This window comes from Lepidochelys olivacea (assembly GCF_965140295.1).
Source record: "Lepidochelys olivacea isolate rLepOli2 genome assembly, chromosome: 16".
Lineage (NCBI taxonomy): Eukaryota > Metazoa > Chordata > Testudines > Cheloniidae > Lepidochelys > Lepidochelys olivacea.
In genome coordinates this window covers 18038311-18062600 of record NC_140426.1, presented here as the reverse complement: position 1 = coordinate 18062600, position 24290 = coordinate 18038311, and the positions used below count along the sequence as shown (strand labels likewise).

The window sequence follows — 24290 nt, the reverse complement described above, 5'->3', positions numbered from 1 at the left end:
GAGGCTCACTTTCCTCTGGGTTTTCCCTGGAGAGGCTTCTTTTCTAGTAGTGACCAGGCAGGTTCACACAGGGGACAAACATCATGGGGAAAGAACATCAGAGTCAAAACATAACAAGGGATATGGACAATGCAAGAGAAAACACAATATGCAAAAACAGCACCGATGAAATCACTGCAAAACAGAAACATACATGGTATAAGCATTTTGTATGGGGTGACACACAACAGTCTTGCCCCAGGAGCACTGCAAGGAAAGAAAGGTGCCTCTGACAGGCACTATTCTCCTCCTGCTTCCCCCTTCTTCTAGGGGGCAGCAATTTACTGCTGGGATAAGGATAGCAGCAAATTAGGATGCCCATCTCACTGACTCAGGTGTGGGCTGGTGTGTTTAGGGAAGGAGGAAGAGGAGCAAGACTCTACCCACGTCCCACACACCTGTTCTGAAGGGAGGGGAGTAGCGGATGCGTAGCCTGCTTACTCCTATACATCTGAACCCAAAGTCTGCATAGCCCACGCAGGGGTGTGAAGGATGTCCATATTTCACTTTATGCCCCATAATGAGTACCCAGTGCAGGGCCCAGTCTAGCTGTGGAAGATACAATAAGGTTTATTAATTGCACATTAAATGCTGTAACAGGACACGTGCAGACATAGTTTAAAGAAAAGTGAACATGCGAGAAGATGGAGGTTGGGGTGATGGGGTGCTTACCCCACACAGGTGATGGAAGGGTTAATGTGGGCTGGAGAGGCCAATTGAGTCCACCTGGTTGCACCTGGAGGGTGGGTCAGGCCTAATTAATGATGAAACCCAGCTGGGAAGGGGCTGGGTGATGCAAACAGAGGAAGTTTAAAAAAGAAGGGAGCTGCAGGGGGGGAGGAACTCTGTAGTCACTCTTCTGGTAGTAGGGTAGGAAGGGGTATAGAAGGCACAAGATGATTCTTGCAGGGGGAAGAGAGCCCAAGGAAAGGCTTAGCAGGGGAAAAAGATGTGGCAGCAAGCAGTTTGGTGGAGTGAGCTTTGACTGCTAGTCTTAGGGTCTTGGACTGGAACCCAGTGAAAAGAGCAGGCCTGGGTTCTCCTACCAGCCACTGGGGAAGGTGGTGTGAAGTCCCTGATGTAAGGGGACAAGCATTTTTGAGGGCCCTGAGAAAAGGGCATAGGGACCACTGGACCCAGGATTGATGGTGGCAGACTGGATGGAGGGATTGGACAATTATTTCTGTTGGATTTTCTATTAAACTGGAAGGGTTGGACTAAAATGCAACCTGGCTGGAGGGCTGAGTCATGAAAATAGGTGGACCATCACAGGGCTACAGCAACTGTCTGCATGGGCTGCTAGAGAGGGGAGAACGTCTATGCCAGGCCCAGCCATGAGAGGGGCACTCCAGTAGTGAGTCACTCATACAGTTGGGTACAACCTCACAATAGTCATCAAGCAAGTCACAAAGGTAGTGACTCTCTCCCTTCCTCTCCTACAATGAACTTTGTTGTTGTTTTTTTAAAGCTCATTAAGATGTTCTGTCTCTTGAGATACTCAATAAATTTCCAAATGGTAGGTGGATTGCAGCTCCGTATGGAGGAGGGGGAGAGCAGAAGCAGATGGCTAGCCTTTAGCTCCTGTGTTGGTTCTGAGAAGATCATTTAAAAAGTGCCATTGAAACAATTCCAGGTATTATTTCAGTATCTGTTCCCTCATGCATGCAGGGAGACCCTAGGTAGATTATTTTGAGGATTCAAGATATTTACACTTTCATTATAAAAGGCTTACATGAGCTGATTTGACTTTTTTTTTTAAGTCACATGCTACCATTCATGGCTGCTTGATTATTCTCATGGCAATCTGATGTTTCCATTTTCCTATTATTTTGTATGCTGTATTTTGGTCACTATTTTTTCTGTTGTGTAATGATATGATACCACCCCTGTTTAGCTGGTGAGACCACACCCCAAGGTGGCCGAGCAAACTCCAATAGCCTAATCTGAGTACAGGTTTTATAATGACCAATTAGAGGCACTCTTGTGCTATTATATCTGGAAGATCTGCTTGAGAGCATGAACTGTCTAGAAATGGGTTACGGTGACTGTTCAAATCCAGATCTGAACCTCCTCAAAGTCCAGGTGAGTTCAGATTCAAGGTTTTGCTTCAGCCCAGTATAGAGATGGAGCCTGCTGCAATGTTCAAAGCCTGATAAATATTTACCCCAAATGTAAGGGTGTTTGGTTCCAGAGTTTGGATTTGGGATCCATCTCTAAAAATTATGCCCTGGAGCTGAAAACATCACTTACAATCTGATCCTGCAAGGTGCTGAGAAACTCTTAAGTGGTGCTTAGTGCACTAGAGTTGATGGTGCCTAACACCTTGCAGAATTGAGTCCTCAGACCATACCTATCAAGAGGGAACATGATCCAAGTTAGTGAGCGATAGGCAGATGATCTTGTGCATCAGACACGAAACTGCTTAGGTACTGAAATACCAAGAGGAGTAAGGGCATGGAGGTCAGAGAACCAGTTACAGGTTTATTGAGAGGCTAGCTGAGAAAAAAGAGATTAAAGTCTGGCAATACAAAAGAATATAAATACAAGACACTGGAGCTGGACTGGTTATTCAACTGGGGTGAAGAGAGATGGAAGGTATAAAAAAAAAATCTGGATGCAAAATGAGAGAGCCCTACAACTCTATAAAACCAGTTAGTTTTTAGGGCCTGCTCCTGCTCCCAGTAAAGTCAGTGGAAATTTTGCAATTGACTTTAATAGGAGCAGAATTTGGCCCTTAATGAAGATGGGAAGTTGTTTGCTTTTCTACCAGATAAACCACTTGTGTATTATAGCACAAAGTGTGTGTGTGTGTGTGTGTGTGTGTGTATATATATATATAATATATATATAATTTTTGTAGATGAAATTACTTTATTTATTGTTAAGATGTTGAATGCTTTAAATAAGCTAGACATTTGTTATGAACGATGAAAGCCGCACAAAAATACAAATGTAGCCCTCTGTGGATCTCCATGCCAGGAAAAAAACAGAACAGAAAACCACTAACAGCCTAGTTGGGGAAAAATACTATATTTAAAAAAAAAAAAATCAAATACATTCTGAGCTGGGCTGTGAAAAATACAAATATTAGTGTCACCCCATTTTTATTGTGAAATTTCATCCAAAATATTAATTATGGTCCTGTTCTTGCAATCTGATTTGCTTGGGCCCTTGTGCCTGCACACACAATGTGACTGGAGTCGATGGAACCCCATGCAGGTGTAATGTAATTGCTTCCTGGGTCAGATTGCTAGGTTTATTGTCAACACAGCCATTTTAAGAGGGCACAAATTTTGCTTTTCACAAAATAAGTACTATAATAGTAAAGAAATGTGACTAATACAAATGGAAGATTTTGCCTCAAGACAAAATATCAATTTTGATACTAAAATTGGTCCTTGAAATAAAGTTTTGAATTTTAAAAATGGAAGATTTTCTTAAATAGGACAATTTCTAAATGAAAATGCATTTGTTTGACAAATAATAAAACAAAACTCAGTGTTCTGTAGATTTCCCCCCACCCCAATCTAGACCTGTGTTACAACACCAACACACACAAAGCAAGAACCTCAGATTTTTGGAGGGTTTTCAGATTTCGTTGCAAGTACTGCAAACAGCTGTGGTATAGAGGGACTAGGATGAAAGGCATTTCAGTCACACCTACTGTGGCTGATATCAACTGCAGGTTTAGAAGGAACCTGACTAAAAGTCTGACTTTGCTCCTTTGGAAATCAGTGGCAAAACTCCAATTGATTTCAAAGTGAACACGATCGGGCCATAGGTAAAGTGACAAAAGACTGACGGCAAGAAAAGAAGAGGTTTGGCAGTGTTTCCGTATTAGGGCCTGATTCCATGAGGTGCTCGGCACCCATCATTCCCACTGAAGCTAATGGGAATTGTGGGTGCTTGCCACCTCTCAGGATCAAGCCCAGAGGAAAAGAGTAGTGAAGGCTAGTGACAACTGACAGTAGTGGGCAAATTTGACACACACAAGGATTAGGATCAGAGCCCGTTTATGGAAGCAGGTAAGGACAATATTCTGAATTAAAACAGGGACTAATAAAAGCAAGTTGCAAAGGGACTTTTTATTGATTCTTAGCTAAAATAATCTAAGATTCTTGGTTTATCAGGGACACATCTGGAAGTTTCGATAGGAGACACTTGTGTTTTGTAGGAAAAATATCACTGAGAGGAATTAGAATTTCTGTGGCCTTCAAGTTTTTTCAATTTGGGGCAATTTCAGAGGTGGACACAGTTGGAAATCTGTATGCAATTTCCTCCTGTGGATATTGGTAGCTAGATAACTGCAGCTAACTGCATTCACCCCCACTCCTACCAGGTTGCAGTCCTCCCCCCTTAACACCACTAGCCCATCCTGATTGCACTTCAGGTGTCTTAAGGACCTTATGACACAATTGAGAGCTCCTTATGCTTCTAGTAGGGTGCCATATGACCCTGCCTTTGATTTCCATCTTAAAGATTAGCTGATTAGTCTACAAAGTCCCTGTTTTGCCTAGGACAGCAACAAAGTGCTTAAGTTAGGATCAAATTTTATTCAGATTCTGCAAAGGCAACTGTAGACATTATTCACTTGCACCTGATTACTGGATTTCCTGCAATTAGTGCCACAAGGAGCAGCAGACATTACAAAAGCACATTCTACTGTATCAAGCAGTGCTCTGATGAACCATGGGTGTCTTTTAGTCCTCTTTCCTCTCGCCCCCGCAAGCAACCTGTCAATCACTGAGAAGATTGACACCCAACAGCCACAGGAGATGTGTAAATCTCTAACCTCACTGCTGTCAAACCCCGTTCTGACCCGACCTGTGGAGTCGGAGCTCAGCCTCAGCTCCAAGCTCTGAGGAGCAGATGGTCAGGAGCACTAATGAATCAGCCTGTGTATTTACCCTGCCCGCTCCTGCTGCGGAAAGGTTTAAACAAACAGCGCCCATAACAACATTCTGTCTCTCTCACATATGCTCACAAGCACAGAGAGATGTATTCTATTTAATGCAGTTGGTTATTGTTTTTCTTTGAAGCACAAAGTTGGAGTTGTTTGTCTCGGAGACTGCAGGATAAAGCTGAAATTTTCATTCCAGTGCATTTGATGTTCTGTTTCTCTTCTTTACACTTAGCCGAGTTCCCCAGATTAATCCTAGGATTAGAGGCCCTATCAGCACTAATATTCTGCCAGCCCCAAGTGCTCTTCACAGCAGCTGATTATATTGTACGTGTTCGACAGGCACCCAAACATCATTCCTTTTATTTTCTGTCCCTTTTCAGGGGGCAAAGGAGTGATTTGCCTGTGCTAGTTCCTAGTGCAGATCTTTGTCCTCCCGCCCCCACCCCGTGAGTTGGGTATGGAGCCTCACATTAATCGGGCATCTAGTAACGTGGTAAGTAGGGCAAAATAAAACTCCATTGGCCTCAATGTAAATACACCAGGGATGAATTTGGCTCCTGGTGTCATATACCTGTAATTCGAATAAGGCCTCTGACCTTCATTCTGATGAAGGTTCTCTAAGCACTTTCATTATAAAACCCTAACTGCGGAGGATTATAACAATACGTGGTGGAGAAAGTTAGAAGACGGGATAAATCAAGGTAATGAATACTGGATTATGGGGCTGCCCTCTCTAGACCACTGGTTCAGAGCTCGTGCAGGTCGATAGCAAACAACCAACAGTCCTTAGCACTTGGTGGCCTTTGCACAATAAGTTTGTCTCAGGCCAGTTCCTAGCAGGCAGAGATCACAAAAAGTCCACCATAACTGGTAACATAATTGGCAGTCTCAACAGAGAGAGCAAAACACTGAGTAGGCCATGGAACCTGAACTCCACCATCCATACAGATGGTTTCCTCCGCGCCCCAGAACAGGTCTGAGGTAGATTGGTGAAGGAGGAAGTGTGAACTGCCATTGTCTGTGCAATCCCTCTTCTGTGGAGAAAATGGAGAACTTTGGTTGCAGAGGAAATCAATCTGTCCCCTTTCCCAAATAATTAACTTCAGTGTTTAAAACAAAAACTCCTCAACTTTCTTTTTTTGTTGTCGAAGCTTGAAATGCCCAGGAGAAGCTTTGGTTTTTAGTGACCAGTTTGGGCTTGACTTTCCTTTATCTGAGTTCCTCATCCCACCCCCAAAATGGGACTCGTGAGACGGGGATTCCAATTCAGCATCAGAGTTACAGGTAAGACACTCCTGCAATGAAGGTTTAGCTGGGCATCTTTATTTTATTTTTTTTTGGTGACTACTAAATTTGCCAAAATATGCAGTCTCTGGGGCACCAAAACTATTCACAAATTTGGGGTGAAATCAGTGAACAGCTTCAGCCAAAAAAAAAAAATTCTTAAATTTCCAAAAAACACTGAAATGGGTGGTTTCATCCATTTTGAAATGTTTTGACTTTTCATTTTGAAACCATGTTTCATTTTGAAACACAGGTATCAAACGCAACAAATTTCATTTCAGGTCCAAGGAAATATTTCATTTGACCCCAAATGATTTTTTTTTTTCATTTTGGCAAGGAAAAATAATCCGTTTTGGTTTGAACTTTTTTTTTTAAAGAATTGTTTTAGCTCAGCCACTGAATTGAAAAATCAGTTATTCAATCAGCTCTGTGTAGGACAATCTTAGAAAATGTGAATCGTTAACAAACACCAAATTCAGAGATCCTTAAATCAAAAACTATTCTACTATCTTCAGCTGGCTTTAATTAAAGAACTTTTTTTTCAAAAATAAAAAAATATGACTATACACCAGCTGCTTAAATATTTTTTATTTAAAAATAGCCTAGTTAAATATTTTTTTTCTTGCTGCTTTTGACTCATAGGGTCAAATGTTGTGTCTGGATTTAAGAAAGGACAAGGTGATTTTTATAACCAAAAATTACATTTGTAGGTAATTACATCTCATGCTTCAGGGCATAAACAGATAACTTGCCAGTGGTCAGGATGGAATTCCCAGAGAAATGGAAATATTTCACTGACAATTAGTTTTTGCTCTTCACACATTTGGGAGGGAAGAGATGGGTGAAACAGCTATAATTAATTTTTCAGGGATTATTTCTAACAGCTGGCAAGCAGCATAACTCGCCAGCAGAGGCATCTGGATGCTTGAAAATAATCTAACACGTATATGTGGTGAACCTCTCTCATACTAAACAAACAGTTCTGCAGTATTTCCACCCACCCCCTATACAAAGTTGCTCAATTCACCCAAGTGCATCATGGGGATATTTACATCTTCCTCTGAACCATCAAGTATTGCATAGTGCTAGAAGACTTGAAAGACCCATAGTCTTCAAATCATTGCTGGTTTTGAAATTACAGTTGATCAAAACACATTCCTGAAACAGAAGTAGCTAAACCAGTACGAACTGGGACTGGGTCTCATACCACCATTCTGAATCAGGTTAGAAAGCATGACCTAGTAGCGCCAGCCAAGTGAAATTCTGCTATCCTGAGCCATGTATTGAGTCTGGTGCAAGACATCTTTAAAGAAGGAAATGAGTCTAAGCTATCTGACTTCTGAAAACTTCAACTAAATTGTTATGTTGGTATCATCTCAGATGCTCTTAAAGGCAAGGGGGAGTGTCTGGGGGCAGGGAATGGGGTGAGGTTAGGGCATGGTGGTGCTGACTCTGTGCCCTCTCTCCTATCTCTGGCTGGGGTAGGTGGATAATGAGGCCATGGAAGGGACTGAGGCTATATCAGACTGTGATGGGATTATTGGTTTGGAAAGACGAAGCCGCTCACAAATTATTACATTGAAGCCAGGACTGTGTGCAGTGCATGTGTGTGCCCCGCTGGCTGAATTTTTTCATTCAAAATCTTTTTATAAAAAAGGCCTTTTTTTCCTAAATGAAAATTTCAGTGGAAAATTGTCCTTTTCTTAAAGTTATCGAGTCTCTCCATTGGGAAAAAACACTGGAAAATTTCTGCATGTTTTTTGTGGAAAAAAACAAACCCAAAGGCTTTCTTCCTTTCCTTCCAAATTGTGGGAAGATACAGTAGATTGGACGGAAGATTGTAAGGGGGGGGGCAAAATACAACCCCCTGAAAACCCGGTCGGGTAGGTGCACCTGTAAATGACCTTGTAGCTATAAGAGCCTCACTTACTTCCTAAAAGCGAGCAAACCTGAGCTGCACAGCTGGAGATGGAGGAGAAATTGCCTTCTTATTCATTTTCATGTTAAACAAACATTCTGAGGAGAAATTCGGAAATGGCCATGTACATAGGAAAAGATTCTGGTGAGATGTCAGCAGTTATGTGACACATTTTAGAAGTTTCATCCTCCTAGGAATGTATCTGGCCTTCTCCCTAAGGTGATGGCACTAGGGAAGAGAGGCAGATGAGGGGTGGGAAGGATGGGGCAGCATAACTTGCATCCTTTCTGCCCTTCCCCACATCCCCTTCCACCTCTGCACTAGCCACCAGGGGCTCGTCTCAGGGCAGAGAAAGCAAAGGGGCGAAAAAAAATGTCCTTACTAACAAGCTGTTTCCTGTTTGTTGGTAAGAAAAGTCAGAGCTGGTATGAATTATTAACACAGTAGAAATGGGGTCCCTGTACAGAGACGCTTCTAATTCTGGCTCACCCTCATGTCACTCATCCTCTCTCCTCCCCCGCTCCTGTGGTTTTCGCAATTGATTGCACTCTTCCCTATTCTTCCCTCCTTCCCCCCCCCCTCGGTTTCTTTTTCTATTTCTTCCCAATCAAAGGTTGTCTGAGTGCAAGGTCACTCCTCAGCAAGGGGCATTAGGAAACATTTTGTCTGTGTGCTTGTTCAGGATTCCATGAGTCAGCAGAAACAGACACCACTTTGTCTGAATAAAACAGCCCTTAGTAATCATAAGCCGGGATATGTCTAGTAAGACATCTTGCTTCCACCCCCACCCCTTTTTGTCTTGAAGCAGATATACTTATTCTGTCAACCGCATGCAGTTCATCCAAGCCCCATGTGTTCCCCTGGGCCTGTCTTACCATGGAAAGAAATAGAAAAGATTCAACCTATATGTCCAGGCTACTTGTTTCCTTCCCCCCGCCTCCAATCTATTATATTGTGAATTCTAGAAGGATCTTGTTAGTGCTTTATTATAGTCCAGCGGTATTCGACAGTTACTGCTGATAATATGGTGCATTCTTTTCAGCCCAACATCTCTAACCACTTTCCAAACGATAATTAAGCTTCATAATTATGAACACAGTTGTGTGGTAGACAGGCACAGTACCCATTTTACAGACTGGGGAAATGAGGCTCAGAAGACTTAAGGCCCAACATTACAGAAGCAGCCCCTGATCTTGGAAATCCAACTCAAGACAGGTTGTACTCTGATTTTCAGAGTTGCTCAGCACTCACTGCTCCTACTGACTTCAGATGGATTTTTGGGTGCTTAGAATTTCTGAAGATCAGGCCCCTTACGAGGTTTACAGCTGGACACCCCAAAATTGAAGCATCCAAGAATCAGAGACCACTTTAGAAGATTCTGGCTTAAGTGACTGGCCCTAATAAAGTGAGTCAGGGTCAGAGCTGGTAACAGAACCCTAAAATCTCAGCTCCTGCTCTAACCAAGAGACGACGTTCCCTAGAACTCAGTAGTACGTCCACCTCATGAGGGTAAAGAGGTGAACTGTCTCTGCCAAGGTTATATGAGGCGTGGTACCAGGGTCAACTGAGCTAGCTAAGACAGAGAACAAAGAGTTTGCTCTTCCCATTGGCAATAAAGGAGTGACTGAGAGTCTTCATATTCCAAGCTGGACGGTCATGTTTCTGCCGTCACAGAACTGGGTACAGAATAAAACCCTTTTATCTTGCCTCTTAAATCTGCACTCACCCCAGTGACGCAAGGAGTTTAACCAACATTCTGACAGGTCTGTCACAGCTCCACTGTAGTGTTTTCCATCAGTAGATCTCAAAGTGCTTTACAAAGGAGGGCAGTATCATCCCCATTTTACTCATGGGGAAACTGAGACACAGCAGTGAAGTGACTTGCCAAAAGTCACCCAGCAGGCCAGTGTTTGAGCTGGGAACAGAACCCAGGTCTCTTGAGTCCCAGGTCAGTGTTCTACCCACTAGGACACACTGCCTAGAAATTTACATGTGGGCGGAGTATCACAGTGACAACATTTTAAGATGTAACCTTTCAACCCTAGTGAACAATTTATCTTCATAGTAAAAAAAGGCTAGAAACTTTATTTTAAAGACAGCTTGACACTGGTATTTCTAGGGCCCTGAATAGATGGGCTGCAGCTTTGGGCTCCCCAAAGTTGGCCCTGTGTCTGTCTGCTGATTGTTCAAAGATATGTAGTTTGTGTTTTCCCCACATCATTAGAGGTCTGGGCAGAGGTATATATTATGCTTTGAGGAGGCAGGGGTTAACAGTTCTCTGTGCTGAAAATTCCATTCTTAAGAAGATAATCTCCTCTTTGCACCGGGCAAATACATGCATCGCACGCAGCCCCAGCTTCCAGGGAATAATTTTTGAACAGCTCCTTCTTTCTGAACCGATAATCCCATCACCGTCAGATACAGTCCTTTCACCTCCACAGCCTTGCCTTGCCTTACCTCTTTACCCACCTAACCCACCACAGGCAGGCTAAGATCTCAGACACAGGATTGCCAGCAGTGACTATTTGTTCTGTGAGTTTGATTGTGGATTAACAGAGTGACCTACAGTCCAAGATCCTCCAAACAAACAGGGCGCAAAGTGATCAGAAACCGTATCGGAGATAAATATACGTATACATTCAAAGAAGCTGAGGGAGATTTAACCCAATGTTCTCAGCACCTCTTTATTCATATGTTTCCTGGTTCTCTCTTCTTGCATTGACAAATTGCTGGGGGGAATTATTGCCACCCTCTCTCCCCTCTTCCCTTCCCCAATGCTTGTGGCCAGGAGTTAGCTTCTTGGCCTCTGTCCCCAATCAAGCCCCTGACAGATTTGGGGCCTGGATCTGGCTATGGCGATAAATCACGCGTGTGTGCATGCGCACACGCAGCATGAGAAGGAACACAATCAAAATGACCCACATACTGAATAGTAAGTGCATTATTGATTCAAGACTAAGAAAATGCTTAGGAAGTAGTAAAAGTGTCCTGCTCTTTAAAAGCTTATACGCCTCGTAAGCTCAATACACGCAGCCTTGGCAGAGAGACTGTCTATGCTGACATTAATATTTTATTATGTAAAAAAAGGCCTAGATAATTTGAATGGGGGAGGGCAGGACACAGGGGTAAGGGTGGAAAGGGGTAGGGGAGGTGAGCTGAGAACTGATGTGGGAGTTCCTAAAAAGGCTGGCAGGGATTCTCTCAGCAAATCTTCATGCAGGGAACTTAGCTCATATCAAAATGATGGATACATGAGTGACCACCACTCTGACCCTTTGGCCTAGTATCATGGCTCCTGTGTATGGCACTTTAGCACGTACTTCTGTTTTATGTAAGACATATTCCAGCAGAATTACATAGCTATTATATTCTTTAAAAGGCGAAGTATTAACACAAATTCATGGCCATATTGGACTTCAGAGGTGTTACTGTCAGTCATTAGTGACACTGTTTTGGTGAATAGTAAATTCACCAAAAAATTGTTTTGGGCGACCAAAACTATTCATGAATAGTCCAATTATTTCCTCTAAAATAATGGTGATGGAATTTTTTTTTGAAAGTCAAACTGTTTGTTTCAAAATTTTCTAGACCAACCATTTAGTTTTTTTTAAATCAGTCTTGGATTGAAATTAAACTATTTTTGGTTCAGCTACTGAACCGAAAAATCAATTATCTGCTAAGCTCTAGACAGAGCTGTAGCTCACGAAAGCTCATGCTCAAATAAATTGGTTAGTCTCTAAGGTGCCACAAGTCCTCCTTTTCTTTTTACCAGGATCACAGTAACTTAACAACAACAACAGGGGACAGAAGAGAGATCCTCCTTCCCCAAATTACTATCATTTTGAGTTTTCATTAGTTGCTAGCAGTACAGGGCCATTGACACAATGGAGCAGGTCTGAGTCTGTCCATTAGAGGGCAGAGGTGCACACTCTAACCAGTTCAATACACCTGTCTTTCTTTAACCATTTAATTGTCCTTTTCAGTCCAACCCCTGTGCAGGGATTAGAATGCAGGGGCATTCTCTGAAGCACTGGCTGGCTATTCCTCTGGAACATGAGCATTCCAAAAAGGACATGTCTAGTTCAAATGGTAACATGTAAGATGATGTGGGCTTTACCTGGTACATGTACTTTACATGGTACATTAGGCAGTACCAAAGTGGCTGACGAATGCTCTAAACAGAAAGTGACTTTTCTGTCTCTCCATAGAGAGCGCAGCGTCACACCCTTCTGCAAGTGTACAGGGACACAAAGCTATTAAGTACCCACGCGGTGTGGGGGAGCTTTCCCACTTCCTTAAATGTGTTTAGCACTGGCAACGGAAGATTCTTTTCTAGTTTGCGTTTAAAAGGAATTTGTAGGTGTGCACTTGGAAATGTGCATAATTGTTTTCCATTAAAATGTACATACACACCCACTTCTCTCTCATGCAACACCCCTCAACCCTCAGCTCCTGGACTAATCCAGATGCACATCCACCATTCCCATGCAAGCATACACTGACATATCACTGTCTTATGCACCAGTGTGCTACACATGGGGCCTGATTCTTCATAAACTTTGCCTTGTGTATAGCAATTCACACCGGTGTAAAGTGAGTTCAAATTGTGCATAAAAACAAACAGAACGGTTGTGGTTTAGACCAATTTTGCACAGGTATAGGTGAGAGCACAACATGTGATCAATCTGGCCCACAGAGTCTGCACAGCTACATATACCTGAATGCACTCTCCATACTTAGTTCTGTCTCCCACCTTCCCTCATCTCTCTACCGCTGAACTGAGTCTGGAACCTGCTCAGGAAAAGTTAGAGAATAAAGTTGAGTTCCACTGGAGCTAGGGGTATCCTGTGGAAAAACAAATTCACTCCCCACCCACCCCAAAGCTGTCTGTGTGTAGGCACAGAAATAACTGGGTAGATGCATGTGTGCAGAATGCTGTGGAGTAACCACAGGTTACTGTCTGTATGAGAGTGATCTTTATCAATAGGCTAACATTGTCTGCCACTTTTTGGGGTTGGTCTTCCAACCTGCAAAATGCTACCTCCCTGTGGTTCAGTCCAGCAGGACCTATGAATGCTACAGATACCAGGTGAAGTCACAAGATAGCAGCACTTTCTCTGCCCCACACGCTGAAAGAACTTCATATCTGCAGATGATCATGCTGGAAATGGATCCACGGTACCCTATGACCCTCTCTGCCACTTTAAATCCTATTATTCCTTTCCCTAAACATCAGATACTTTCTTTTCTGGCAGAGCCATGTGAATGGTAAAAAATATCATGCTAAGTATATAAACAAATGCCCATCAGTGTGCTAAACAATGTCTCAAGGGATAGGAGGAGATGATCCTGTAACGAGAGAATGTGTGCGAACGTGCCAGTGAGCAAGAAAAAATGTTCATCTTCCATACAGTGGTTATAACAATCCTTTAATACTAATACCTCTATAGAGGATCTCGAAGTACTTTGTAAACCTTAATTTATTAAGCATCACAGCTACACTGTGAAGGCAGGAAGTATCAATGCCCCCATTTTACAAATGGGGAAACTCACAGAGAATCTAAAGGACTTGCCCAAGATCACAGACTGATCAGGATTAGAACTAAAGGGCTCCTGGTTTCCTTTCCTCATCTCAGTCCATTAGACATTGGTGCCTCACTAAATATCTTCAAGCCAACATGAGTATCGTCATGGCAATGCTACTCTTCTCCTTGAGCAAGTCACTTGAAAAAAACTCTGCCTTGGTTTCCCCTTCATTAAAATGGGGATTATAATACTGACTGTTCAGTGCTTTGCGTTTCTTGGATAGAAAACGCTATAAGTGTTAAATATTATTACTTGCAGTGGTTCTTGGCCAGGATTCTGCAGCCACAGTGCTCCCCATCCTCCCCCACCTTTCAACTTCCTTGACCTGACTGGAGTTTATGTATTGCAATGGACAGTCCATGTGGATGCATGAGAAGCAGGGGCTTTTTGACATTTTCCAGCACAGGAAAATGTGTACCAGGTTGAACTGTTTGAATATAAACAAGGGACATCTTCACTAATGAATCTGAACTGCATAAAGCCTGTGGGTCGCCGCATATTTAGGGAAAGACACTAATTTGAAAGGAGGTATAGAATGATGCTCTCTAAAGAACTCCTGCTAACGAGGTCACTGAAAACCCCACGTGCATAATAAGTTTGACAAGTCTGAAATTTGGGCTCTTTTACTTGAGCATTGCTGAGTTGCTGTTGTATACGCATGAGTGAGCTCACAAACTAGGTCAGAAAATGAATTCATTAACCTAAGAGACCCCATCGCCTTAAATTTGTTGGCATAAGATCTGCATCTTTTTGTGGTGGTCAGACATGACTAGGGTGGTTGCTCCTTCTCTCTCAAACAATCAATTGCATCTGTCTGCTCAGACAAGAGACAGCATGGAGGAAACCAGCAGTTCTCCGTCAGATCCGGCTGGGAATTTTCTGGCAATGTTTTTTCTCAGAAAATGCCAATGTGTTGAAACCTATCCTTTTTGCAGGAAAGGATTGGGTGCTAACACATTTCTTGACTTGAAATGTTTTTGTAAAAAGTTTCTAAATTGTCAAAATACTGTTTCAATATTTTCTATATGAAATACTCCAGTTTTCTGATTCAAAATGACTAAGAAACTTGACCAAGACCAGGCCAAATGAGCCAGTTGCAGAGCTGGTATTAAAACAGAAGAGTTCCTAATCTAGATAAACGTAATTTAGATTAGAAATTCATCAGAGCAGAAACCTGTCATGTATTCATTATCTGTAAAGTGCCATACACAGCAATCTATAAATAATAATACCAGTAACAGAAAAAAGTTCTCTAGTTCCATGCATTATCCTGTGCCCTGGGTCTGTGTTTGTTCCACTTAAAGGAAACTCCATACCACTGACAAAGAAATAAACTCTTGCTTTTACTTTTAAAAATCTACTGAGTTCTCCCCAATACTTTCCCCTTAATATGAACTCCATGAATTTTACCTGAAGTGCCCAACAGTAACACGCATTTGCTGCAGCCTACCTTCGGAAAGAACATAAGCACTAAGTGTGTTCTTTCCACTGGACCACAATGCCTCCTATACACGTCTTTGGAGTAATTTCCATAGAACACTATTAAATTCTATAGGACTTTTCCGCAGTGGTAAAAATGGCTCATTCCCTTTCCCCTATCCTTCACAGAGGGGTTAGCCGAAAGTTCACTGTATCATTTAAATCCATTTGGCAGCCTAATTTTGTATCACCATGTTTTTCCATCAACATTTTGAGAAGAGTTGATTGTATAGTGGGACATTATTCTCATCACAAGATGAATCCTGCTTCATGCATTTAAATAGATCATTGAACTGATTTAGCTAAAGCTTGTGTGGGAAACTCAGTCTACACAGTAACTTCTAATTTAAGGCTGGAGATGCACTCCCCCTTAGAGTACATCTACACAGCAGCTGGGAGGCCGACAGACACGCACTAGATCTGCTTGAGCTAGTGTGTTTAAAAAACAGAAGTGTGACTGCAGCAGCGCAGGTGATGGTTTGAGCTAGCTGCCCACGTTTGCACCCAGCAGGTTAGTTGGGATTGTACTTGTGTGGCTAACCCAAGCTGCTGCCCATGCTGCGGGGGCCAAATTGCTATTTCTAAGCTCTAGCTCAAGCAGAGCTAGCAGGTGTATGTCTACCTGCACTGGGAATCATGCCTCTCAGCTGCTGTGTAGACCTCAGGCTCTTTTTGTACAATATGTCTACACTAGAAATACTACAGCTGTAGCTCTGTAGGGTAGACACTTACTACACCAACGAAAGGGGTTCTTCCATCTTCCACGTCTCTGAGAGACGGTAGCTAGGATGATGGAAGAATTCTTCCGTCAACCTACCAGTGTCTATGCTGAGGCTTAGGTTGGCTTTATTATTTTGCATAGTGGCATAACATTTTTCACAACCCTGAGCAAGCGATGTAGTTAAGCCAACCTAACTTTGTGGTGTAGATCCCCCAGATTATTAGAGCATTCAAATTCTATGGTACCTAAGTAGAACCTTTGGTTGCTTTTGCAGCCAGAGCTGGAAAATTTTAATACATATTGGGGTCTGGCAGCAGGCAAGGAGTCATCGACCTTAATTTCAAATGCAGCAGTGAATGTCACACTAACATCAGTGCTGTTGATGAAGGTGATTAGGAATAGGAAACTAACTCTGAGTCCTACCCAGCCTTTCCTCCCAAATTTGGAAGTAATACTGATCAATGGATGGAATTGGTGCATTAGAAAACCTTTCGCTCCTGATTTAAAGAAACAGTAATGCTTTGTTGCTTGCTTTTCTCCCACCACTTTCATCAGAGGAACTCAAACCATTTTAAACATTAATTTAGCATCCTAACACCACAATGTTGGTAAATATGGTCCTTCCAAGCTTACAAAGGGGGAGGAAAAACATCTTCACAAAATGGTATTTGCCCACCCCTCCCCCAGCCAAGTAGTTACATTAGGTTTTTGATAGGTGAGTAAAATATCATTCATAATTTCATCATCTTCATGTTAGAGTAAGAGGCTAGATTTTGTGCCTGGACTGATAAATTTTGGCATAAAGAAGTGAAATGTCTTTCCCAAGGTCATACAACAAGTCAGCAGAAGAGCTGTAAATAGAACTGCAAGGAGCTCTGATTCCCTGTCCCCTAGTCAAACCAATGATGTTTTAAAGTCAACAGAAGGTAGGCTTGAACTTATGAAAAGCAAGAGGGGAAGTGGATACACATATTTGTCATTGCTCATGTATGCTCCGAGATCACTAAGACATCACACGCAGTTTCACACTTGAAGTTTTACCAGTTTTCTGGACTCAGCTCCAGTAACGTAGGTAATATAAAACAGATAGTGAGGTTGGCTTGTTTATTTCCTTCCAGGACATTGTGTGAGCTGGGGGGTGGGGGTGGGGCGGGCGGGGGCAATTTTAGTCGTGGCTCAAGCTAACAAGAAGAGTTAAACCATCAGTTGTTCGGACCCCTAGATATGTTGTGTCAAGGCATCTCTGAGAGTGTCTTTGGAAGAGCATTCTTTAAACAAGCCCCATTTTCGTGTGGCTTTAAAACTTACAGAAACAACAATATTAACCAATGGTGTAAAGACCTAACATGAGGATCCATTCAGAGAAGTTAGCCAGGAATCAACACAGATCACATGTAGCTGAAGGTGCAACAAATAAAGTGGAGCTCTTTCTTTTCACAGACTCCTGTCAAAATCAACAAGCTATATTTACAGATGAAGCAATGCTGACACTGTAAAAAATACCCCTGACCCATTAATATGGGCTAAGAGCCCTGCCCTCTGTCAAAGAGCACCATGTGAATGAGGATTAGCACCCCCCTCTGCAGACTAAGGCTAATTCACAATGGAAAGATGGGCTGCATGCACCACGGAGGTATTCTAGCACAGTGACAGCTCTCTGTAGCATTAATCAACAACTAATTATATGGATTACAGTTTTGGACATTAGCTTGCTGCCGCACCTCTCTAGTACCTGAGGGCTGTAGCTGAGCATTTCCCACCCTGATCAGAATGCATTTGTTATAACTAGCTGGGAACCCTAACATTTGCCTGTGTTTGGGGCAGAGAATGTGTCTTTTCGGTGTCTGTAAGTTGCACTGTAAACCTACACAACTGTGTTAATTGTAAATAATTAGTCTTTTGCAGACCTGGAAAAATAAAGTACAAATGTCACATTCTCTTCTCAGTGGCATCAGTTCATACTCAATAGGGGCTGACTCTGTATGTCACAGTGGGGAATTTGGTCCAAAATATCTGGATACCGGAGTGTGTTTTATTAGAAAGGACATATTCTGCCACTCACCCCCCAATAAAACAGCTTGATGACAAAGTAGCTTTGTATCAGGTAATGCAGAAGCATGCTACTGCACTCACACAAACCCATAGAAAGATTTACTATAGAGCAGCAATTCTTACTTTCCCTCATTTGAAATCTGGTTTTAGCTGTTGTATGCAGCACACTGCAGCTGGTCTTTGAAATTTCACCCTTCTCCCCAAGCACCCTTGGTTAAGAGATCTATTTCCTATTAATTTCTAGTCTCACTTTTAGATTCATTCAGGTTCTTATTCATCCATCCATCCATCTTCCCTGTCCCCCCCTCCACCCCTTTTCCAGCCATCATGAAATTTACAATTCATTTTTTCAGGTGACCCTGCCAGAAGGGTACTGACATAAACAGGAGAAAGTTCAAGAACTGTGAAAACAAAACCCCTTACTTTAATAATCAGCAGGAATGCTCTGTGGAGTGGAAAAAGCAGCCAGATGTGAACAGAAATTTCTTTAGAACTGGGACGGTACAGTACTCGGTAGAGTTTTTGCAATCCCCCAGACAACCACCTCAGCCTATCACACTCCACTTTTCAAATACCATCTGAAAACACTCCTCTTTCAGAATTGTTACAGTTTTAGAGCCTGATTCTGAAGGCTGCAGAGTGTCTCCTTGACTTCAATACAAGTTGAGGGTACCACACAGAAGGCATCCAACATCTTGCAGGATAGCCACCTTAACATGAGCTTCTGTGCAGGACTCCCCTCCTACATCCATTTTTAATAATGCCAGGTGTTTAGATCACCATTTCCTCTTTATCTACTTTGAAGTTCTTAATCATGTATTATTAATCTTGTGTGTAATTTTATTTTTATTTCAATTGTCTGTACAGTGCCCTGCACACACCTCGGCACTGAGTGCTTAATTAGTAATTAAATTATTATTTTAACTAGATGCATAGCAGCCTGCCATTACAGAAGACACCTGAGAGAAGAGAGATCAAAACAGCCATCATAAAATTTACTCTGCTAGAAAGCCATGCTCTGAGGAGTGTCTACTTGCTCTGCATCGGTAATTAAAAACTACAGAGGAGAGCAAATGATTGAATATATTACTATCAGCTCAACAGGAGAGGAAAAAGTGTGTGGAGAATGTAATCATACACCATAGTTAGCTTTGCTATACAGCATCTAACACAACATTTGTGGGAGTTGCTAAACCTGCAATTCTTGAATACAGGGACTAAGGATTAGAAGCCACAATGACTGATGGAGAGCCCTGGGATTTTGCTCATAGGTCCTTTACACAGGGCCATTATTCTTTGCTCACAGTCCTCACTCCCCCACTTTAGATTGTCTTCTCCTCTCTGTGTCAATAGGTGCTAAGTCACCACGCAAGCCCTGTGACTGAACCAACCACCTCTTCCAAGACTGGCTCTCTCTCTGCTGACCACAAGGGGCTGCTCAAGGGTAAGGGAGCATATACCATTCTCCATGACAGAAGCTGTGAAAAGTTACCATGGTGGCCTTCCAGCCAAAGGTGCAGAAGTCCTAAGAATTAGACTCCATCCTAGGTTTCTCTCATAGCAGCACATTGTTCTACCCACTGAATATTGGGCTGGCTGTCTACTCTGCTTAATTTTTATTATTACATTTCTATCTACTGTTATATGCAACATTATCATATACCTCTTTACGCCTTTAGAATTTATTCAGCATTGGGAGAGGCAAGGGGTTTGGTGGGGATGGCCCAGGAAGGGGGAATGGCAGCTTGAGCTGGGGTTTTATAAGGCTAATTAACTAACATGATCCGTTAATTTTTCTAAATGGAATCTCTGCTATTTTTAATTATGTTAAACACCAGGAGTTTAAGAAAGAGGCAATAAAAATTAAAATAAATGGAACAAAATGCATAGGATGAACAGATACGTTACCTGAAGAGGCTTCAAGAGTCACGCTCTACCTTCATGATATTATATTTTACCATTGGGCTATGATGGAGAGTTATTACACAATTCCTAGGTTCACAGCTCCCCCAGGTACTTATTTAACTGCACTGTTAAATGCATGGGACCCTAACTCCACCTTCAGCTACACATGCTTAACTCCCATGAATTGTAATAACAGTTGCACAAGTGGGTCTGGGAGCAGAATTTGTCACATGATATAGAAAATGACTTACAATTAAATACTTTTGTTCCAAAAGTATTTAATTTCTGTTTGTTCTTCAAGGAATATATTTGGGTGCATTTTGTTGCATTACAAGTTGAAACTTTAACAAGATGTCAAATTATCCCTGTTGTACAACTCAGTTAATATCTATAGTAGGACTGGTATGTTTATTCTGGAGTTAGCTGTGGAAGTGCAACCAAATCCGTAATAATATTTTGCATTTCTAGATCCCTTTCTTTCAAGGTTCTCCAAGCAGTTCAGGTACGTTATTTAAGACACAACAACCATGTAAGACAGGAATTATTATTGTTACATGTAATAGATGCTGGCTCATTACTGGCTAAATACATTTATGTAGTGGGTCGGTAAATTTCTAACTGACCTCCTGATAGGTCAACAACACCAAGGTCTGATGGAGTGTTAACCAGAGTGCATTGGTGAGTAACTGCATCCTGACGAATTCAGTGAAATCTGTTGTTCACCTTTTAATCCCTTTGCAGCCAATCAGATAAATGGAAATCTATGCCTCTAGACTGACTTATCAATAGTTAACTATATTCTTGTGGACCTATAACTTCATCGGTCCTATAAGAATATTAGTTTAAAAGAGAAAATTGTTACAAATTTGGAATTAGTGGACTTAATTACTAGATGTTTCTAATGAAAACACTCTGAACATATGTAACAATACAAATGTTGGATTTGTATTTTGATGAACATAAAGATTTGGCATCAGTTAGCTTTAGGTCAATATTTTCCTCTTGGGATAATAAATCTTGATTTTTCTCAAGAGCAGTAAATGAACTGCTTATTTTGCCTATTTTACAGATAGGGCAACTGAGGCACAGAGTTCATGTGGTTTAACTAATCTTAAATAAGTCAGTGGTAGAGTGGAGAATAGACACTGAGAATCCTCACTCCCAGCCAGTTGGTCTAGCCACTAGACAATACTCCCGCCTCAACACAAATAATTGGTGATTTAGAATCTGTAAAGAAGAAATTTCCCCTTTCAGTGCCATTAGGATGGAAGCCTCTTCAGTACATAGTTTGATTGTTGTCAATCTTCCTTAAAAATGTGATTTGATTATTTTTTTTTGACTCATCATGGTTCTAACGTTGTATAGTTTAGGAAAGGACTTTTAAACCATATTGCTTTGCTGTTTGTTTTGACTTCTGAATTCTTTAAACAAAGTAATCCTTGTGAATTACAAATCAAATGGTCCTGCCCAGCTTTGTGGTGCACTCAATAAAAGGCAATGGTTAATATTTAAGGGAAAATAGGTTGAAGATTTTAAATACAAGAGTGAGTGTCTGGCTATGGTGCCTCTTCATGTTGAAGATGGAGAAAAGAAAAGGGGTAGGCTATAGGGATTTCTCACTATGAAGCTGTTTTGAGATGCAGGAGTCTTACATGTAAGCCATCTGCCTCTATGAACCAAAATATACCCTTCCTTTCTATTCAGCACCCTAGCACACACTTACAGAACATCTACTCATCACTGATAAAATATGGCTCCTGAGATTAGTATTCTGTGCCATTGACATAGGAGTCCAGTGAACTACACAGACCTTTGGATCCAGATTTTCAGAAGTGCTCTGCTCCCATTTAGGCACTAATTAAGTGGACGTTTTCAAAATATGGATGCACATTGGGCACTGAGCTCTTTTGAAAATCTGGCCCTAGTGACCTAAAAACATCATCCATCCCAAACTGATAACAAAACAACTGATCTTCAGCTTCAGTGATTCTTCCTTTGATCTAAGGACTGTCTTCATTATTCTGTTCTGTGACACAGCACTATCTCCCACTCTTAGGCTGTTCTGCTGGTATTTACATGTTGCAGCAAAAGATATGACAGGGGAGCTTCTAAGAAAGATGAATGCTATTGAGAGCCAGACATGTAGTATAATGCTGATTGCATACTTCATTCACAGGCCTCAAAATCATTTTGCAAACAGTTACTTACCACCCCTGTGTGATGATAAGTATTCTTCCCATGCCACATATGGGGAAACTGAGGTCCTAGGGAGATTAAAGGGATTTCGCCAAGGTCTCACAGTGAGTCAGTGGCAGAGTTGGGAATAAAACTAAGGTGTTCAGAAAGGACAATGAGGAGAACAGTATAAGAACCTAGATAGACAAGCTGATTTCAAGTTCCTTGTTCTAACTACCAGATAACAGTGGCACTGTGATCCAGGGTATCCTTATTACCCATTGTCTCAGAGCTACAGTACTCTGTCTCTGATGACATAAGCATAATTAATTACCACATCAACTAGGAAAACAAATGAAACCAAATACTTACATGAGTACAGAATCTCTCAGGGGGGTCCCCACAGGTGACTCCTGGTGGATCCACTCTCACTGTCACATAGTCCTTCATTCGCATGGCCTTGGGCTGGCAAGCATAAAACTCCCATGATGGGCCATCATCTGTGGTCACCCAGGATTTGCAAATGTCATAGTGTCCCATGGCCAGAGGGAGACAGTGCAACAGAAAAGCAACCAGGTGCAGCATGGCAACTGATACCAAGCGCAGAGTCCCTGGGCAAAGGAAATGCCTAGAGTCCCGAGAAAGGCAGCTACTGGACTAGGGGTTACTGTCAGGATCAGCATGGAAACGTCTCATTTAAAAAATTATATAGCCTAAGGAGATCCAGATGACAACAATGGCCCAGCTCTGTATGCTGTGTTCAGACAAGGAAAGTCTCTTAGTACAGAAGCCAAGTTTGCAAGTCACTTGATCTGGAGAATTATAGACAGCCCTTCCAGAACTGCTGATCAGCGGTCAAAAGTCTTCCTTAACTTAATGGTTTTTTTGTTTTGTTTTGTTTGTTTTGCATAAAAGATCGTCTACATCAGTGTGAAAATATCTAGAGGTGACTCTACTCAATCAATAGCGCTATCAAGTTCTGATTCGCTGATGAAATTTGATAGGAGAAAAATTGGAGAGGCTATATGATGAGGCTAGATCAAGTTTTCTTTAACCTTTTCATCTGCTACCAATGTATAGTTTTTTAAAGTGCCTTAAACTGTGGTGTGCCTTAAATAATTATTTTTAAAAAAAAAACAACTTTATTTAAAAAATATTTAAATGACATTATTATCTATGTAACCTTGAAATGGGAGACTCTTTGGTCCTAAACTTTACTTCTTTTAAAGGGCAACTTTTCTGACAACATAATTTGGGTGGTAAATTTTGCAAGCCATCTAAACCGATTGTCCTATGGTCACTTTATTGAAAATAAGACCATTGACTTGTTTGTTTGTTTCTTATTTTGCTTCTTGCATTGGTGAAAAGGCATGCACGTAGGACAATTTCTGGCTGATAATGACAAGTTTCCAAAGCTTCAGCTACAAACCATCCAACTACCTGCAGTCTCGTTTCTTGTTCATTATAAGGGGAAAGGGAGAGCTCATTAGCAAGCACCACCTGCAACAAATTAAAAGACAGATTAGCTGGAAGAAAGGGGAAGAAGGTGAAACAAGGTTTGCAAGAACACAACTGTCCTATGGAATATACAAAAATTAGGCTGAGCTTTCTAGGAGTCATGAGATTTAAAAAAGCTTGTAAGTGAGACATACAACTTTAATAAAAACAATCCATATTAAAATACTTATGGGCGTTCTATTGTATAGAAGGTTTGTATCAGTAGCTACCTCAGTTAAGGGTATCTGATTTTTAACAGTATCTGAAAAACAATAGCACTAATGGATCTCTAAATTATATCAAGAAGAAATGATAGGTCATTAGAAGATTGAGAATGGACCATGAATAGGTAGACATAGACAGGAGGGATAGACAGACAAATTGATAGTCTTACAAAATAAGCAAATAAATAAGGTAGCTAGGCAGACAGATACACAGTCCAGTATCCACAGACAGGATTTATTTGCACAATAACATTTAATGAAAACAATTTAAAGTACTAATAACCTTTAAGGTTTCCTAATACACGAAGATCAATGACCTCTCCCGGTATTCATTTCAGATTAAACAAAAAAAAGTGTGTAATCTTTTCCTCTCTTGCCACTGGAGTATAAAAATCACAAGTAATCACAAAACAAAATAACAAAAAAAGGCAAACTTCTCTCAGCATTAATCCCAAAGTAGTTCTATAATGAGAGGTGTGAAGTGTGTTTTCAGAACAAAAACTTGAG

General features: G+C 41.5%; 1 protein-coding gene across 2 annotated transcripts in view; it reads right to left on the bottom strand.

The window, feature by feature from the left end:
- NTNG2 (netrin G2) overlaps window positions 1–23157 on the bottom strand; it is a 67870-nt gene extending 44713 nt beyond the window's left edge. The window contains exons 1-2 of one of the 2 annotated variants that reach the window (XM_084650238.1): window positions 22435–22567; window positions 438–588 (exon numbers count right to left, since the gene is read on the bottom strand). Coding sequence is in view for 1 of the 2 variants with exons in the window: in XM_084650237.1 (XP_084506363.1) it covers window positions 22435–22647 (213 nt within the window). In the remaining variant the exon portion in view is untranslated. Of the gene's footprint in view, window positions 1–437; window positions 589–22434 lie in introns of both variants that reach the window. The other variant, XM_084650237.1, reaches the window with a different exon arrangement.
- Between the last annotated feature and the right edge of the window lie 1133 nt (window positions 23158–24290).